At 37.7% G+C, this 21,302-nt stretch overlaps 1 protein-coding gene across 3 annotated transcripts in view; it reads left to right on the top strand.

Annotated features, from left to right (window-relative positions):
* The window catches only part of LOC105676896 (tRNA dimethylallyltransferase), a 79,679-nt gene that overhangs the window by 41,691 nt on the left and 16,686 nt on the right, over window positions 1–21,302 (top strand). For all 3 annotated transcript variants that reach the window (XM_012375120.2, XM_012375119.2, XM_012375121.2), the window contains exon 4: window positions 3,674–3,809. In XM_012375120.2, the coding sequence (XP_012230543.1) occupies window positions 3,674–3,809 (136 nt within the window). The remainder of the gene's footprint in view (window positions 1–3,673; window positions 3,810–21,302) is intronic.

The following is a 21,302-nucleotide window of genomic DNA, read 5'->3' as shown; positions in this document are numbered from 1 at the left end:
GATTAATTAACGCCGGGATACCGTGCCGGATGTTTAGGCGACCGCACAGGACTTCGATTGCAAACGCGCGCGAACCGCTCGGTGTAAATTCCGAGAATAGGATAGCAATACGCCCAGGATTCTTCGAGCATCATGCCGTGCGTGCTTCAGATTGCGTGTCCTTGTAAGATATTAATCAGTAATTTATAAAAAAAATTAACTTATATTTTCACCCCATTTTGTACAAGTCTTTTTCGGCAGTTTCTTAAATATAATTTTATTTATCAATCAACGATTTAAATATTTTTGCACTCTGCAACATAACAGAAAAATATATTCACACAATTCAGGTAGCAAAGAATGTCTCTCGAGATATTAACAATATATATTAATGAATTTTTTATAACTGAAAATATTTACTTCCACGAAATTTAATATTCGATTTATACATTATTATTGATCTCTTTTCGGTAAACAGAATGTATATAGCACATCTAAATAAATATTTATATCGTTTAACGCGACATTCTTTGAAAGAAAATAATATTTCGATTCCATCAGCATTATAAACATTCCAAAAAAATGCCCCGTCTCTTCGTTTCCACGTCGGTGGCAGATTCCCGCAGGCGATCGGATTTCGCCTACCAATCCAGGAACGCGAAACACGAAGTGCGACATTACATTTGCATAATTCCGAGCAACGCCGAGCGTCCATTCCGCATTTTCACACTGTGCTGTAAGAAAAGTCAACGACGTGATGCGAAAACGACTACAGCCGCATCTCACACCCTCATTTCTAAGTATCTTGCTTTTTAATCCTTTGCGTTAAAATTCCACAGCTGACTCGGGTATTAAAGTCGAGCATCTGAGAGCGCGCAAGCCGTAGGATTTAAAGCAACGAAGTTGCCGGATAACTTTAAATTGTTTTACACGGAACTCTACGAGTAGTACCGTTCTTTTAAATAGACGCAAACTTTCTGCACTCCCTGTAATTCTTTAATCGTGCATTTCGGTGGAAGTTTTTTAACGAATTAAATGTCTGTTGCAGAGTTATCTGTTTTTTCTAATGATGCAATATATTATTTTGTAATGAAGATGAACCACAGAACTGAAAGATACGCGTGAAGTTAGCCCCCCCCAATAAAATTAGGGGTGCTAATGTGAAATTGGCCCTCCCCCAATTTTTTTTTTAATAACTTTTTTACTAGAGGTGTGCAAACGAAAATAAAAGATATGCAATTATGTGCAAACAATGTGCAATCGAATCATGTAAAATAACTTAATTACTTATAATATTGGGGGGCTAACTTCACGTGTATAACTGAAAGTGTTATTCGAATATTTTTGTTCACAATTTTTACTGTTGAAAAACATTTCTAAGAATTTTAACAGATATTTAAATTAAAAAGGGATTCATTGCAGATTTATTATAGGTTAAAATCTGCTGAAAAATAATACAATAATTTTTTAATAACAGTTTCTTAATTAAAAGCATTTCTTAATGGTTATATTTACTATTATGTTTGCTATATTGTTATATTTACTATTTTTTAACTTTGGCATTAATTTTATTATATGAGAAGATCTTGTCTCATCTGCTGATTCTGGTTACTCCTCCAATTTTAGATAGCAATGTTGACAGATTAATAATAAGAATCAGATTTAATTTACTAACATTTTGCTTATTGGATGACATACGAGAGTGAGTGAAAAAGTGTCTGGAAAGTCGTTGTTAAAACATTTAATATAAAACTTCTCTCTCAAACAATAGCTCATTTCTTCACTTGATTAACACATTTTGACAATTTTTTATTTTTTTGAAAGAATCTTTCAGGAAATTACCTAGCGATACACTTTTCGGGGGGAAACTTTTTTATTCATCTTCATATAATTCGAAGTAAGACGGTTAACAATCTATAAACACCTAAAATGCACCATCTGTGCTCATTTCGTGCGGATGTCTACACTATATAACCTAACCTAGGCCAATAAATTTCGCTCGATTGCCAGAGACGTTCGGTCGTTTACCTCATTCGCGGCGCCGTTTCCTCCGGGCAAACGATGTGCATCTAATTCTCGTCTTTTTTCCCTCTTTGTCCCCACCGCTCGTCGGACCCGTTTAGAACGAGACGCTGACGATTCGGCCACGGAAATAGAAAGCGGCGTTTAGACCCGACGTCGTCGACAAGTTCGTCCGAGTTAAAGTGAACCGTTGCTCCCTTCCCCGGAATCTCCGTCCATATATCGCGGGATCCGTCGACGGCGACCCAGTCACCAGAATTAGGCGACCCTCGTCGTCGATTCGGAAAGTCGGGATGACTTCGTTAATTCTAGAAATTGCCCTGGCCCGGGCTTATAGAGACTTTTGTTTCCATGACCGGCTGGCGCGTATTTATACACGCGACCGCACTTGTTACAAATTTGTCATGTTCTGTCGCATGTCCGCTTTCATTAAGCCGCCGTCCCTTTTTCGCCATTCCGCAGGTAAATGAACTTGATCGAAGAATCGATAGCGCATCGTCGTTTTACCGTGTTTGTATTCACAAAAATAAATAAGGCTCTGTAGAGTAAACATTGAAATTGCATGTACGGCGAGCAGTGTAAATTGAGATTGAAATTGCTCTGACAATTTCTAATTAATATGTATAAGGATTATATGAAGTGTTTGTTTTCTAAAACATAGTATGTATTCTCTGAAACTGTTAATTGCGTACGATACAGTAATCCATTGTTGGATGTTTTAGCTTCAAGATCAGAATCGCGATGTTACAGCGTGTAATATGTTGTGTAATTAACGAGCGCGCGACAATCGTTAATTAACAAGGCGAAATGCTTCATTTCAATCTCTCCGATTGTTTGACGAACGATCCTTTAATAATTGAACCCTTATTTTCACGAGCGAACGATGGCTTGCGTTAAATTCATTATGGATCATTGCGGAATGTCGTACGATTATTCGATATATAAATCTCCGAGTTTGATTTTGGGTATCCAGTCGAGAGACATCGAGATACTCGCTAATTTCGAAAAGTGGTGCCGGGTGTGAGTCTTAAATCGCGGAGTTTAGTGCCTTGTGTGTTTAAACATGATCAAATAGACGAGTGTTTCTATTTTACGAGAACGCGCTAGACGATGAAATCGGCTCGCTCTTGAATATTTCAAATAATGGTTGTATCTACACATACGTGTACGTGGTTGTATTTATACACATACATACGTTATTTTTACCATTTCCGCGATGTTATCTGTTCCGGTGATAACAAATATATTTTTAATCTACTTGTTTGGACGTCTTCCTGTTTCGTCGAATTGTCTAATATGCTTCGTTAAATGCTAATCATAAATTAATGTAATATATAAGTCATAAATGGACCAGTGACGTAAATTAAAAATAATAATATACTTCGACGTATTCTAATTTTAATTTTAATTTTTATTTATTCGACATGATGCTAAATTTAGTGTTTGTTCGAGCCATAAAGAAGACCGATTCTCAAGATGGAAAAGATGTGACTGATATTATTTTATCCTTCAATTTAGTTCATATAAAGGATTCAGGACGATTATGAGATATAATACATACGCCATTGTAATTTTATACAAAAAGCAGTAGTGGTGAATGCGCAGGATTAGGACAATCAAAAAAGGGATCGAGAACATTGGTCGAATGAAGATTTTATCGAATTCGTTACAGATCTTTGGAGGTTTTTCATCAATTCGGAAAAACGCACTCCGAACTTCTGGAAGCCCAACGCGCCGCTGGCGGCTGCGGATTAGGGGGACCCCTGAGATACCCGAACACCATCATCCTGTGGCTGCGCTGCAACAATGTAAGTTCTATCGCACGTATTGCCAGGTTCTTTCGACACATTAGACTTCGTACATTGACGATCGATATCGCCGTGAACTACTGTCGCAGACCGTATGATGTATTACCGAAATAATGACAGAACTTCCCTTTATTTGAGTTCACTATCGTGCGTTTCCCAGACTATTACTTCTCACAGTTTGTCTCTGTCAGCACATTTATTGATTCTGGATTTGCTCTTGCTTCGAGTGGGAATCGCATGATGACACATGGGTTGACGAAATAGCAGTAAAAGTTAGCAATTTGAGAGACGTCAGTTTTCGTTTCCTTTTTATAAATATTTCAAGATAACTTAGGTGTTCACAAACGAGATACCATTTCGATTACGGAACCGTAAAGGAACATCTCATAGATTAAAATAAATAAATTCGTCAAATGATTCCATCAAGTTTCTCTTGTGCAAGGTCTCGGCGGAATGTCTTAAAAACCATAAAGAGTTATCTCTTACTTAATTAACGACTTTTAGGATAGCTTTCGTGAAATATTTTATCTTTATGAGAATTCTCTATTCATTATCGACATGATTTTTATTACAAAGTTTTCTATAAGGCGGTGTCTACAAACTAATAAAAACTCTTCTATGTATAATGATTGCCATCGTTCGTTTCTGTCTTTAGATTAATTTCGTGAAAATGCATCATTTTTTAAAATTTGGAACACTTAAACGTGTATTTTTAATTTTTAATTTTTCAAAGCAAACAAAAGTCAAAAGATCGAGTAAATAGCCAAAAGCCAATGCTGGATGGTCATGCATATATATTAGACAACATTTACAATACAAAACAAACGTTTCACAAGTGTTTCAGGACGTTCTTCAATGTTAAAATAAATATAAGTCATGCATCAAAGGCCTCATAGCAAGTTGAATGACGTTTTTTTGGAATTTGCATGACCATCCAGCATTGGCTTTTGGCTACTTACTTGATCTTTTGATTCTTATCTATTGAGGCTTTTGAATATAATTTTGTTTTAATTTTAAATAAATACAAAACGAGTTGAAGAAATAATTCTCGGTCTCAGTCGCTAATTTAAGCGGGAAAAATTTAAATACACCCGCTTGCTGATCATAAAGTACTATCGCGTCGTGCGTAGTTAAAATTTATTATGCTCGATGCACCTTGGTTTTGCTTTATCAATCTTCTCTTTATCGTCCTAGAAGCATCTACTAATCGACGGTACCATATTCAGTACGTCGTGATAAATACGTTATTTTACGATCGTGATAGAAAAATCGTCCCGAAGGACGCGAATTATCGAGCCGTTTATAAGAGTAAAAACAGGCACGAGCATATTGCATACGCGTCACGTACAACATTAATTGTTCAGAATTATATTTTATTCGGTATTTATTCGATGTTATTTGCGCAATTATTGCAGCATGCTCGCAAGCTTGTTTAGGTTAATTTACGAGGATAAAACATGGCAAGAAAGTAGTATCGCTCTTTCATTTTCGATTCTAAATTTCTCAAGTGAAATAACTGTATCGCGTTCTCAGCGGCGCTACTCGTTTTCCTTGATAAACGATAAAGTTTATCGCCTTCGAATGTGGCTTGGTCTGGTTTATCGTCGTCTGCGATAGGTCGGGATAATCGATGGTGGTGCGGCTTTCAACGTAGTAGATACTTCGTTCCGCCGTCTTGAAAGAAATCACTGTTCAAAAATTCTCGCGACAGAGATCGCACAGGAAATATTATTCAGTGAAGATAATCTGAGCTTCACTGAGAAAAATGTTGAGTCAAAAATAAAATAACACGATTTTATAACACGATCACGGCGACAGCGAGTGAAAACGTCAGGAATGAAAAATTGTATGTAGAAAATATGTGGATTATTCAACATTATGTGCAGTTAACTATAATTTCACGCACTACGTCTTTTTATCGCCCAACATTTTATTCCACGCGAGTAATTCGTAGTTTGTATTCATTCTAACTACTTAATGCGATATCAGGATTACACCGCTGTCAAAGTAACGCCAGCTACTTCGCAATGGAATATTAAATCGCGCGTGCTCCGAACGGGGAACATTTCGAGAGAATATATATTACGGACTAATTACTAGAGTAGGTGGTGATATTGATTGCACGGTTTTGCAAATTTATCGGAGCTAATGTATAATCACGTTACACGGGTGAAAAAAAAAGAAATGGGAAAGAAACTCTGATTCTAGACGTTACTTCATCGGAAATGTTTACTTGAAATGTGGTTTAGAAGTACCGCAGCGGAAGTGCCGAGCGTGGGGACCTCCTGTCACGAGACCTATCATTTCTCGGTAGCACTTTCCGCGTTATTAATTTATCCACAGGCTGTTTCGCTACACCGATCCGCCAGTAAATAGAAAAGCAAATTAGGCGATACATTCCGAGAATAAGTACTGGTTTCAGATGGAATTGCTTCCAAGTATGCGAAATATTTATTTCAACATTTGTCATGATATATTGAGTTTTTCGTTTTTAGCATTGCTTATAACACGTGGCTGAACATACTTGCTCTTTTAATTCTCTTGATCAAGCTAATCGATTAAGCAAATTGTTTATCGGTTCACAGCTTAATATCGAACTTTTTTGTCAAATAAAAGAGATAATTAAGTAGTTAATAAATCAATTATATTCTTTCTCAATGAGAAAAGATAATAATGTTTCGACATGTTACTGAATATGAAAAATTTATACTGATGAAAGTTTGCCGCAAATATTTATGAAAGATTAAAAAGAACAAACAAATTTCTTAGAAATTCCTACATGAATAAAATACGGATTAAGATACAAATATTGATAGAATCAAGACTTTTACCTCTCAATGTGTATACTTTCTCTCTCTATATAAATATTTTAAATACACTTTTGGTATAATAAGAAAATCTGTAAGTAATTACTCGCTTTATCGAGTTCAACTTTACATAATCTGAAAAACAAACTATTTTTGCACACAAACGACGTTCCGTAATTAAACTACCAAATTACGAACATTTACACAGCATGTGCGGATTTTAATCAATCCACGAATCGATTAACCTTCATCTAATTCGAGAAAGAGGAAGAGAGAGAGAGAGAGAGAGAGAGAGAGAGAGAGAGAGAGAGAGAGAGAGAGAGAGAGAGAGAGAGAAACTTGTTATCATAAAAATCGAAACCAGTGTATGCTAATGCGCAGCCGTTTCAGTACAGTGTCAAATCTCGAGGCCGCCTGACACAAATACCGCTTTCGCTAGAAACCATCGTATCCCAGATACCGCGCAAACGCTCGATAACTCAGTTCGATTTCGAAATCGGAAGTCGATCCCTCGGCCTTGCCTGTGCCGCGGCACTAAGGATAGTTTGTGAATTTCTTTTTTAGTCTACCACAAATCTGCGGTCTCAGACTTTCCCTGAGAGCGATGGCGTTAAGTAACGGCGCGCTCTCGAGTAAGGTCCCGTTCACACCATATTTCTCAATCGAGTTGACTGCGCGGCGCGCTATAATGCGATAGAAAATGAATGGAGTTATGTTATTCCGCGTGGAGCAATATATTCTGGTCACTTGTGATTATTTTACGTAACTTCATCGTTTAATCTTGTGTCCACCGTTTATAAACGTACGGCATATTCTATGTCATACCGGCTATCTTTAAAACTATGTATATTAATTGATATATTTGATAAAACGTGGCATCGATTTTCGTTCGGTAACTTTGTAATTTATCTTTAATTTTTAATGAGAAATCTTTTCATAAAACTTGAATTTTGTTAAAAATAAAGTTCAGTTAAAATTGACTCACAGATGACTTAATTTTAATTTTAAAAATATGCACATGAGCTTGAATTGGGAATCCAAGTGTTAATCGCATAATTGAATAATTGACTCTCAAACAGAATTTTCATTAACTAACAGTGATGCATCATCAGCGGAACATTAGTTATTAGCGCGCTTGCGATTACTGTCGGCATGGCACTCTTACGAGGGGTTTTCTTGCGAATCTATTAAGAAAAGATGATAGAGTACGAGAAAGGCTTAACGATCCGTACACGGATCGCTGGCTGCGTTTCGCGAATAGCCGCACTGGAATGCCAGATTTTTCTGCTGTGGTGCAAATACCCCTTCCTGGCTACCTTTCCATCGATTCCTCGCAACCATTTGCGCACACATGCGCCTACTTACGAACGCATACAGCATCGCGCGATGCGAACTTCCGCCCCTTCTCCATTGAGCACTGGAGAGTGAGAGGCGATACGATTTGCTTTTCCCGTTATCGGTTGCAACTGCCACCTTTGATAAAGTGGATCGATTAAGTTCCCTCGCGCGATCGTGGATATCAGGGTGCCTGGACTAGTTACAAAGTTGCGAAAGAATCACTGATTCCAAAAGAAAAGCAGAGATATTCCGTGAATGTAAAATAAAGTAAAACATATGAAAATAACATAAAGTAAAATGAAGTAAAAAAGTGAAAGTAAGAAGAGAGATGCTGTTGAAGCAAATCGCGATAGAAGAATAAATTTGGGAAGATGACGTCACTTTTTGACAGACTCTTTACGCCGAAATTGTCGAAAATATGATTGAAATCACGCGTTATTGCTAAGAACAGAAACATTAGACAAATCATTTATCAACTTGTCTTATCACTTCTGTGTATATAAATAGCACCACACCAAAATTATCTATGCTTTGAATCACCAGCTACAATCTATCTAGAAACCACGATGAGGTCACTCGGTCATTAGCTGATGTCCCGATTTCCGTCATTGCGGTCATCTTTAGTTATTAATAATCGTACGTCCAGATATAATCTCTTTTTATTTCTGCGATAAACTCTGCGTCCATTTGCGGAAGCGATCTTGTAAAATTAAATGTTCGGAGAAATGAGTTGGGTTGTGATATAAAAATCTGAGCAATTTCGCCCACACACGATGCTTGACTTGCATGTCATGCAAAATTCTCAAACATCAACGAAAAAGTTGTCACGCACCGTTTCTTTCGTTGTGTTTGCATATATATAAATCGTCGATCGATGAAGGCTTGCGCCAATTAATGCAGTCACGATGTTGATTGCATTAGTAATTTTTCAAAAATTAATTAAAACAAAATTTGAATAAATAGCCGTGTTAAAAAATTAAATAAAATTGTATTAAAAATGTATACATATATTATTATTTTTTTTATTATTAACGAATTTTAGTAAATTTATTACTTATTGTATATTTTTATACTTATTGTATGCAATAATATAAATTCGTGAAAGTTATCATAAGATTATTATGCAATTGCAAAAATGCTGTAGTATAGTATTTATGATTAACAGACTTTTACATTTATGCAGTTTGTGCACATTTTTGCAGACTATTTTTGCGTAAATTTAAATGTTTTGTTATTAAATATGTCACGGACTAATATTATTCGATTTTTGTTGCATTTTTCTGTCATTATGATTATATGAGCACTTTTTCGTCTTCTTTTTTGTCTTCATGATAGTTCAGTTTTTCGTCTGTGACGGAGAAGAGACAGAGCAGGGTCGCGACTACGCGAAAACTCGGCTTTGGATAGAGTCGCCGACGAGAAACAGTGAAAGAGAGGAAGAGAGAGACGGAAGTGGATGAAACGAGCGGCATCGTGATGGCTAATTCGTGGAACGGATACTAATTATTACGAGGGGACGTAAGCGCGTTTAAGTGCGCGTAAACGCGCGCATCCGCGCTTTGACGCTCGGCCCTTCGTGTATTTCTTGCGCGATATTGTTGCGAGATACGTGTATCTTAGTTGTAAATAACGAAAGTAGAAGAGACATTTGTGACAGCGGTATAAATGGAGAAATGCTGTCTTAATGGTTAATTCAATTTTTCTTTCATTTTCGGCAGTTAGCGCTGTATGACGAAGGCTTTTAAGCTACTTTAAAGTAAAATCTTGAATCTTAAAAATATATAAATCTGTAAATTTAACGCATTTTAATTAAGCCATTAAAGCTAACGAGTTTTTTTAGGCGCTTTTTTGTCATGAACGATACCTGCGCGACTCCGCGGTGTGTCGCATTTCGTCCGCATTGCGGATGCGAAAACGCGAGCTCGTGAAAAATCCCGATGACGACAAGCATGCTCCACGCTACCGCCGGCCGCGTTAAATTCCGACGACTGTCCAGACGTGGGAGCTATCGCGAAAATTGTTCCGGGAAAATCAACGCGGTTCGAGTATCGCCGTGAGCGGAATTTATACGAAGTGATTCTTCCGGGCGCGCGAGCGAATCGGTTACAAACAAGATCCTCGCTCAGGAAAATCAGCGAAGTTCTGCGCGGCGCTAGCGGCCGCCTAGCCTTCGAACGGATATACCAATTATTATGCAAGGCGTGAGCGTGTTCAAGTGTGCGTAAATGCGCGCGTCCGCGCGATGCACCTTGAGGTAGTTCAATGCTACTTTTATATCGAAAGCTTTTTCAAGGATCATCGGTGAACATCAGTCTTTAACATCGTTACGACGTTCGATAGATTTTTTAAACATAGTTTTAGCGCTAGTCTCTGCGAAAAATAAGTATATTTGCGCGATATGTCTTGAAACAGTTTAATATTACGATTTATTATTTGCTTCATTTTTTTCTCGTTTATTTTTGCATCGTTTGCATCAACCGCTATTACTTCAGTCGCGGAAAAATATGTTTATCGCGAAACGTAAACATCTCGAGGAAATTCACCGAGCAAAGGTTTTCCTGTGAATATTTTTACGTGACGTTCTTATCAGCCTTTGAAAATTATTGAATCATCATCGTATTACATTTTCATTAGCAATGTCTCCACTTCTATCTTTGTATTCTTGGAACACGGAAATTTATAGGATTACTTTGACATGCGCATTGATTTCTTCAGCTCTCGGTATTCAGCGGTGACTTTCCCATCAGGAAGTTCACGGTCAGATTTGTAATAAGTACAAACATACGGTTCAGTTAGTCTAAACAGTGTCATGCATAATCTTTATTCAATCATTTGACACCCTCGTTTATAAATACGATATCGCGTAAATAGAGTTGCGCAGAATTGAACTTTGGTATTACGAAAATACAATATATCGTGTATTTTGCATTCTTTAACATCGAGGTATTTGCGTCGGGAATAAATATCCTTGTTTGTTTAGAATTAATCAACATTTTTAGATTAAATTTATATCACCTTGTGTTATTCCTTTCCGAAATGAAAATGCAAATTTGCTCGCGTAAATTATTATATCAAAATGATAATAATCACATTAATTTCAGTGGAAAATCAAAATAGATGTAAATTTGTTCAACAAATTCAATCATAACAATCAAATTAAAATTTTATTGTCTGTGTAATATGTCAAATTTCAGCTTTTATCAGATCAAATTCCATATAATTTTGATGGCAAGAATTTGCCATGTTTTATGAATTAATTTAATTAATTAACATATTATTGTGTATTAATATAGTTAAAAAGCTTTACATTTATATATAAAAAATTATAAATATAATTGATAATTGTTGTGAAGTTAAGTCTTACATATTTCTATTAGACTTAGAAGATTGTTTCCTGTTTTGCGAAGAATTATAGAAGTAACTTTGCTCCCGAATTATGCCTCAGCCCCTGCTACGAGTCGTATTTTAAGACTTATCGTCCGCACAGACGCGAGTAAATTATGCAAATTCTATGGAGAATTAAACTGTACCTTTCAGATAAAATAGTGCGGAAGTTGCAGTGCCATGTAGATTGAACTTCGTCATTTGACCTCGGCGTTGTCGAGATTGTTATCTTTTTCTTTTAATTTAGACTTTTTTAGAAGTTAATGAGTCCGTTTCCATGCATATATTCTATCCGTACGATTTAAAAATACTATAGACAGAATTATACATAACATATATTTTTTCAAAACTTTATTTACATAACTAAAATATTATTAAGTAAATTTAATATTCAAATTTAAATTTAAATTTAAATTAAATCAAAGTGACGATTTTCTAATAAAAATATTAAATATAACAAGATTTAATGTGTACATAGCATAATTAATTTCTAAGAAAATAGAACACATATTAGAATTATAAAGATTTTATTTTAATAAATATTTAAAATAATGATTTTTCATTATCAATAATAAAAATAAAGCATTATATGCAAAAGTGAATTAGAACATTGATTTATAAAATGACCGTGCATCACCTTTTTATTGTGCGATATAATCGCTCTTATCGCCACATGTAATCAATGTGGAATAAATTATGCTAAAAATGACATTCGAAACGGTCGAGGACGTCGTGTGCGACGAGCGTAAAATTCGTTTGACTTGGAGCCCGTCATTACTTTCTATAACTTCTTATTGGAGCTTGCGCTTATACATATCTCTTTCTCTCGATACACAGTCTCGCGTGTGTGCGTAATACGCATTCTCCCGTACGTCACGGTCGCGTCGTCTATATATGTATGGCACACTACGCGCCGAAGGCGGTTCGTAGTATTAGTAGTAGTAGTAGTAGTATACTCGTGCATCGACCACGTTATTTTTATGAATGACTCGCCGGCAACGTAATCTTGCGCGTGCAACTACATCGGCGTGCAGCCATATAGCTGCACTGCGTCACTCAAAGTGCCGGCCGGTGATAGAAAGTTGAATGGATCGCACAGTTTTCTGATATTATTGTTAGTAAAATAGGTCAATTCGAAAATATCGCTTTGCAAAATATCAATCTATAACAGAGATTCCAGAGAGCTCTTATTCTCAAACATTAGATTGGAATCTCTATATTTTGTACGTTACCAAATTATTAAATCTTAATAAATCTTTGGTAATAAATTTGAACAGTAAAACTAAAACCAAATATATAAATCAAAATCTTTGTTAAGTTTCAGACGGAATAAAATTGTATAGGCTAATACATATTAATTTCTTTGGAGAAAAAGTGAGTTTTATAATAATTTTATAATAATAACGCTAGCGTCATTTTCCGTGCTAGATACGCGACGATACACACGTGCTCCTACTTTCGGCTAAGAATGCTGTTCTAAGAAGAGACGAGATAGACGATCGATTTTATTCCGGTTATCTACTGACGAGACCAGCTCGTTCGCAATGTTTGTTATTCCAGATTATACAGACTCGTGCGATAAAACCCGTTTACATTATATCACGTTATGTAATGGAATATTTCGCGCGAAACGCTTCCGGAATTCCGCATTGGTTTCCAAGGAACAAACATATCGCACGATAAGCGAACGATATATTATCAATGATTTTTTGAAGATTTTATTTATTCTAAGAAAATTTAATAGTATGCTTTCGTTTGCAAGTTATATCGCAATGTTTATTGCGCTAAGAAAATCTATTAAGCATATAAATTATTTCTGATTATAAACTATTTCCGATTGAAGGATTTTTTGGCGACTTATAATTTTTTATATCGACTTCTCTTATCGAAATTTATGTCACTACTTGATGTGAGAATGTTGGTCTCACAAATATATTAATGACACGCCTCATAGAAAATCGTGAAACATCTGTTAAGCGTATTCTTGCAGAATGCGATACATCGTAATGCGAAAAGTGGAAGTCGGTCGAATGTGAACTTCAGACCTGCGTGAAATTATATCTCTTCTCGAGAAGTACTTTACATTCTCTCGTCGATATCCCGAAGTCCGCGTCTATGTGAGAAACGTCATTTCGCGTGTCCAGACAACGAAGGAGGACAGAAGGGAGAAGGGCGCGCTTCCTGCTATCCAGAGGACGCGCCGCGATGGGAAAAGGGTCATCGAATGGCCCTGAGTTCGGGGTCATCTGTCTCGGAGGATGTCTGGACGTTAATTAAAATGTGCCGCGCATCTGGCAGAGTGCCGTTTCTTTCTTCCATTCTCCCTCTCTCCTCACCTCTGCCCTCCCCTCCCGCTTCATTCTTCGCGCTGCAGCTTCTTGCGCGCGCGGCCGTTGTATGCGTGCGATCGCACGCAAACGGAATCGACTTTTAAAGAGCGCAACGGGGACTGTCACTTGGACGGCAGCTGCTGGTTGTCTACGCGAAGCGTCTATGCGAGAAGTCGTCGCGATATGCGGCCCTAAAGATATGTCGTCACTTCCTGCCACCGACCGACCACCGACCGGCAGACTCCAACACCCTTCGAAACGCAACGCGGAACACGTGGTTTTGTGTCTTCGGCGATATACACTTGATAGTCGCGCTGTACCGCGCGCTTTTTTTTTTTCGCAAAAAACGGAGACAGTGATGTCAGACATTGTGATCTCAGAGATCGCGGCGTAAGAAAAGACGGTCGATCGGCTTTGATTCGGGCAGACTTTAAATATATATTATGGTTCTGCAGATTTTTTCGAAATGAAATATGGAAATTTGAGATCAAACAAAAATAGATAACACGATATACGTTATTTTGATTGATATTATTCAGCGGTTTGATTGATGAGAAAGAAAACTCGTCACCTTCAACTAGTTATGTATATCTAACGAAGTTATTGGACCGGTGAATGGTTATTCGAGCTGTTGTTATGTATATAAATAAGGTTCATTGTTTTCAGACACGGAAATAAAGACGCCCGTTCTCGCACGAGCCCGTTTAATGTTGTCCAATATCCTTTATTGCCGACAATAAGGCGTGAGTAAAGTCAGGGACTATATCCCCTCTTTAATACCAAAGAAAGGCGAAGGTCGTCCGGTAAAGCATTATTTCTTGCATTTTATGTGAGTAGTATTTTTTTTGCCCAAGTGGCACGTGATTATCTGTCACTCTCGTGTTTTGTTTCTGGACGATAAGCACACTTTTATTACGACAGATAAAGATTTTGAGGAGAGAGAAAAGTAAACGATATACAATTATCGTTTTTAATGTTTCTTTTTATAAATAAAATTATTATTTAATAATACAAAAGTGTATGATAAACGTTACATCATACTGTATATTATTATAAAATATGCATTATTTATCATAAAGTTCATTTTCTTTGAGCAGGTGCGTGAATCTCGCGCCTGTGATTTTTTGATATCTGTAAGTTTTCGGCTTGTCGGCAATAAAATGGAAAAAAGAGTAGTATAAGTCTGAATGGCCAGCCGCTCTTCTCAGCGGGACAGGTTTGAGGAATTTATTTCTCGCATCCACGCGCGATTTCGCAGACTGTGGTCGTAACTTCTGACCTTCGTGGCGCTTGTGTTAGGAAATGCGTTGAGAGAGAGAGAGAGTCGGATTATAACCAATTTACCGTTTTTAATTATTTTCGATGCAATTAAATCGAAGGATTCAATTTAAGAAAAGAATTTTATTGGCGTCAATCGGAGAATAATAGAATTAAAAGTAACATAACGTTATATAAAGTATTATTCTTCGATGTTAAAATAATAGTTGTGTTATGTATATGGAATATTTTAAAGAAATCATGTAATGCCAAAAAGTTTTAATTTTTGAATATAAAAGGTATGAAAGTATTGTTCAATTTTGCGCAAAAAAAGGTTCTCAAAAAGTAACCAAAATCAGAGATTTCGTTGAAGCGGACGGTCAACGTGTCAAGAATTCACTTTTCAATCGCCTTTTCAATTTGCCATCTGAATTATTCCGCATAGAATGTGCATGGAGTTCGCCCGAAGGAGCTGCATTATCGCTTTCTTATGGTCGAGTTTCCTCTAGTCGCTCTTCAAAGGAAACTCGCGGAACACATTGTATTCTCGGTCGATCTCGCCCTTTGGACCAGACGGTACGTGCTCGCCTCGCTCTCTCTTATCGCGGTTTCGTGAAAATCATCCTGGAAGTCGAACCGCTCGTGCTCTAGATCTCCACCTCAGAATCCGGGAAGCTGTCGATAGGGAAACCCGCTGAGCCAGTCGGCCGCAAAATCAAAGTCTTCCGCGCGAAACGAATGCTTCGATCGGAGAGAAAACGGTGTTTTGCTTTTGTCCCATAAAATACATTCTCCGATTTATCGATGCTACTTTTTCAAGCATAATAATAATTACATGAATACATAAATCAAAATTATTTTTTACAAATGAACGAATAATTAATATACATACTTGCGAGTATAGCGCACTTTGATCGTAAAATAAGAATTGTAATATAATAACAAAGTTTTAGAAAATTATAAAGATTTGAAGAGGATCGAATTTTTTGGAAAGAGTTGCAACTATTTAAAAATGTTTCGGCCGCAGGAAACATCGAATGATAGAAGTGCGATTTTTTTTAACACGACCACAAGATTTGCGACAATCGTCGGAGCAACGACATCTAAAACTTTCGACACGCGGAGTGTCTTTTAAAATTAGACGAGCCTCCCACAGTGTCGGTACCGCGGTGTGAACGTGCTCTTAACACCACGAACCTACAGTGGGCGCTATTAATAAAGCAATTATAAGGGCTACGACCGCCATCGCGGTTACGCGTCGTTTGCTTGTGAAATTTGGACGCACTGTCAAAGAAAATAAGCACGCTTACGAATACTTTAGGAAGTACATCAAAGATTTGTTTGTTTTATACACCTTGTCGCGAATATTGATTCACCCCATCATTACGTGTTAACAATTTGCGTGAAAAGAAATATTTTTTTAAAATTTGAAATTGATAAACTGGCTATTTTTATCACTGAACGTAGCCATTTCATGTATTCTAACATTTATTTAAATACCCAATACACATTTTATATTTTTTATACGAACGGATAATATAAAATAATAATCCATGAAATAATAGGAAAAATAACGTAAGTAAATAATTATGAAGATAATAAAAAAAAGCAGAGAAAATGTGTCTGGCAGCGTTTATTCCATCGACATTTCTTTCTCATGAAAATTGTATTATCTTACTCCTATTATCGGAAAGCCCATAAATAGTAATAAATCAACCTATATCCTTCATTTTAATTTCGCAATGAGTCACTGTTTTTCCTCTGGGATCAAGGAATGTGTGTCATGTGGGGTTACAAATTGGTCTCTCCGGGAAAGGGGGCTCGAGTCGAAATTTCCCGGGCAGCAAGAAGAGCGGAACGCGGGCGTGATACGGGATCGGGGCGTCAGCTTTTTCTGCCGTCTCTTTCGTTTCCCCACCCTAAGCTTTTTATCGGCCGCGCATCTCGCATGCGGATCCTGACTGTCGCGGTTTTAGACACCGCGGCACGCACGGCATTTCCGGCAACTCGACCCAAGCGCGTTTGCGTCGGGCGCAATCGGGGGGAGGGGGGGGGGATAGCGAGGCGAAAGAGGGCGGGAGAGAGATCGGGGAGGCCGTCGTGTTTTTTATTCGACTGAATTCGCTGTAAGGATGAGCGAGAGCGGATGATGACGCACGTCGCGTCGTTCTGCGGCGCGGTTACGATCGTTCCGCACCCGCGTTAGTGCAGTCAGCAACGAGGAAGGATTATCGCCTGGTGACAGGGTGCTTCTATGCAGACGTTCGTTAAGAGAGCCGCGTCGAAAGCCACTTCTCATACCCAACTATTTCTGTTTCATCCGCTGAATCTCCGGAAGCGGATGAAATTAAAACCATAATCTTCTTCACGACTCGCGCGCGATGGAATTATGTTTGCATGTAAAATAAGAGGTTTCCAAATTAATCGGACATACAAACGGAATATTGAAAAAAACAACTGATGGTGTAGCTACGACGAATAAATTCACGTTGTCATATTCTTTTTTTATAACGTAGAAAAATTAATCGACTGTCATATTATAATGTGGTCCTTTCCTCTTTTCATATTTTAACATTTTTTATTATTCCCGGCTTGTGTAAAATAAATTATTTCTCTTTGCATAATAGATTATTACTTTTTCTGACGCAAACTAAAAGATAAAACTTCACAAATATCAATTTATTATGGAGAAAATACGGAAAAAAGTTGAAACACACGAACAATGCGGCATTTAATTATATACATTCGAAACGTTCTTTTGCATTTATATGGCTAAAGTTAATTCACGAATTTGTGTCACGCAAAGTGAAAAAAAAAAAAAAACGTCAAAAGAGATTAGTTCTGAAATGCATTGAAAGCGCAATACGCAGTATCGGAAATTCCATTTTATTTAAAGTTTACAGCTGAAAAGGATAAGAAGGCTGTACCTTAGAGGTATAACAGGATCAGCGTGATAAAGGCAGCCGACCAATAAAAGCACTTCAATTACCAGGTGAAAGACGGGCGTTAACTACGTTCCTCCGCCGTCAGAGACACGGAACGTAGAGAACGTAGTACTAAAATTAAATAGCTCTCTTGCACCGTAAGGCTTCGTCCTGGCAGAATACTACAGGCGAATGAAGTCACTAATGTCGGCATCATTAACTCATACATCGCGTTGGAAATTTATGTGTGGCGTGTGTGAGACGTGTGCGGCCGCGCGCAGATTTGCGCGCGAGCGCCACTTAATGGACTTTACCACTTAACGGAGATAGGATTACATAAGGATAGAATTTTCCCCCGTTCTGTAATTGAATGTGCATAATAATGCCTTCGCGCGTGTACTTGCCGCGTATCTACCTGTCGTAGAATATCGATAAAAATGACATCGCCGCGGCGTGATCTAATGAGACAAGGTTTGAGTATCGTGCAGTAAAGCCTAATCGTGAGTATCCTCCATATCCTTTTTTATAAGACGTATAGCATTTTACGCCAAAAAGTTTGATAAATCTTTAGTACTTTCGCAGTTATCTAGTTTTATTATCGTGTAACTGACACACAAACCGGCTACTAAATTACTAGATATTTGTTATAAATTATTTTTAACAATCAGTTGGACTGTTATTAGATTGATTAGTGTTTGCGGTTAATTAACTTTTTCTCCATTTGTATTAAAATTATAATTACAAAACGATAATTAATGAACTATGCGTGTTGATAAAACTTATACAGAAATTATTTACTAATTTTATAATATTAGACGCTGCTTATATCATACACGGTTTTTCTTGCTAATATTCGTATCTTAATTATTTTGTGTCATAGAGATTTTTTTGTAGATGATCGCGCGCAAAGCAATTTTTGTGTTCTTCTTAGAATCGTGGTTTGGCAATAGGGACTAGAATCCTTTCGTGTTCGTGCCCTCGTCTCGTTAATGCCTTGGGTCACATATATACGCACACAGATGCATATACATATACGCATACACATGTAGCGGCTTCTCTGCCCTCGTTTTTTCTCTATCGTGCCGCCCTTTCGATCGAGAAATTACGCCCAGCGGGCCTGCATCGAGTCGCCGGCGAAAATAAAAGGAAAACAAACGCGTGCAAATTTCGGTGAGAACCGAATCAGGGATGAGTAAAAATATTATTTGAAATAACAAGGTAATAGAGATTGGATTTATTTTCTTACGCGGCAATTTACATGTGGAAACTTCAAATATTTCTATAAAAAAGTATTTATTTCATGTATTTTATTTAATCTCTTAATATTCTCTTAATTATGTCAATTTTATTTTACGAACGTACAAGTCATTCATGTCGAAGGCAACACTTGACGATTAATTAATGTCATCTTAAAAATAAAAGACAAGAGTGAAGGATAAGAGCCCAGCGTTGCTCAGGGATTCTCTTCAAGATAAAGACAATTACAAGATAAGACCTATTTTCTATCTTTCTCTGAAAACTTGACTCAGTATTACTCGTTTTATAACCGCGATAGTGAACTGGTTACGAGCCTATTTTTATGTATCGTGTAACGCCTGGTAGGAAGACATGCTTCAAGTTTCTCATAGAACGGGCACTTAACTGCTTTCTTCCCTCACCTCGATATTGTTAAAGGCCCATTTCGGTCTCATTAACTGTGATATTTATCGCCCGGTTGAGAATTTACACACCTGCTTTTTATGTTCTCTTGCTTGTAGATTGACTTTTTCGATTATGTGAGAAAGACTGTACATTCATCGATATTGCAGATTATTTAGCTTAATTTTACTGTGAGCAGTCCGTAAAATGTAAGTCTTGCGAAATGGCGACAAAATGTTTGCCGAATTTAATTATGTTTATCTAATTGTATCTACGTACGAAATGGATTTTTTAGATGAATGCAAATCTTAGATGGAATTTGTGTTGCACAGGAATGTAAACAGAGTGAAACGCATGAAAGAATTCAAGGATATTCTATACAGCGCTACATCTTCCGACATTTCAAACGAACAGTTCTATTTTGTGTTTTCAAAATAGAATTTTTTTGTTCGTATTTTATTTGTGTTGTAATTCGATTAATAACTAAAAGATTAACAGTATTACATGATTTAATCTCTATCGTTCTACGCGTAAAAGCTCACGGCGTAAGCTTTTAAAAAGCGTTTAAAAAAATGAATGAATTATACATGGACAGATCTCGTGCTCTCAATGTACGTCGTTTTTTTTACCGACGGCACGGCCTTTTATTTCGCTGCCCCTCGCAGCGATTCTTTCTTGTGGACCTGAAAAATCGACGCAAACGACCAGATTCGCACGAAAGCAGCGTGGCCGATGCCGTGGGCGTGCTCGATTTTCCACGAAAATCATTTGTCCAAATTACAGGACGAGAGTTTCTTTTTCGTTCTGCAGCCTATAACATGTTGCGGAAAAAAAGAACTGTGAAATCGGCCGTATTTGCGTGCCGCGTTAACAATTACGCTGATTCTAGAGAAAATGTAATATTCGCCGTAAAAATTTGAAAGATCGCAAGCAAGCTAGTCAATGGCCTTGTCGCAAACTATTTCGAATTCTTTGCAGGCGCACGTGTTTGATACTCGTGTAGAGCTAGCGACAAAATGAGTTCTCTCTGTTCTATTTTAAAATCACGTAAAATAGAATTGTTCGCTCGAAATGTCAAAAGATGCGTCAAAAGATACAGAATATCTCGCTAAGTTTTTTTTTTCACACGCTTTTCCGCGGAATATGTAGGTAAATTATTTTATAACGTAAAGAACAAAACAAAAAGAATGCAGACCCACAAATCAATATCGTACCGCACTGCTTGCATCATAAGAAACGATCAGATTACACATCGGGGAGGAAAAAAAACGTGAGCCAGAATGAATAAACATGCATTGCAATTTTGTGATGCCGGATACACGTAGAGGATGCTGTAATATACATGAGACTGCCGATGATCGATGCTTCGCGCGCGCTTCGAAGATATGACAACGCATGTCGTTATCCTTCGCCTCGTCTGGGGCAACTGAAGGAGAGATCGCCGTAGGATCAATGCCGGGCTACCTCGCCGACGTTCCGAAAATTGCATCAACGTCGCGGAATTCGCGCCCGGCACGTGCGTCGTTTTCGGCCGCTTTACCGCGAAACAAAACGACCGTGTTTTATCCGTGTGATCTAATCGTGTATTCGCGGTAGCGCCGCCCACACCACGGCGACGACGACGTCGTCGTTGTCGACAAACGGCCGGGACCGCGTTTGTATGCATACGGTTACCGAATTCGACCGAAGGCGCGTAGCCCGGGCCTTTGACTTTTTCACCTCCAGACGGGATCATTGATTTCGGCGAAGGCCGCGGCGCAAAAGCGCGGCGATGATACGACGTAACGTATCCGCGCGTGTAAGTAGTTAGCTGCC

The sequence above is a fragment of the Linepithema humile genome, chromosome 6 (assembly GCF_040581485.1).
Source record: "Linepithema humile isolate Giens D197 chromosome 6, Lhum_UNIL_v1.0, whole genome shotgun sequence".
Lineage (NCBI taxonomy): Eukaryota > Metazoa > Arthropoda > Insecta > Hymenoptera > Formicidae > Linepithema > Linepithema humile.
Note: the sequence above shows the minus strand (reverse complement) of the source record. Positions and strands in the feature narration are given on the sequence as shown.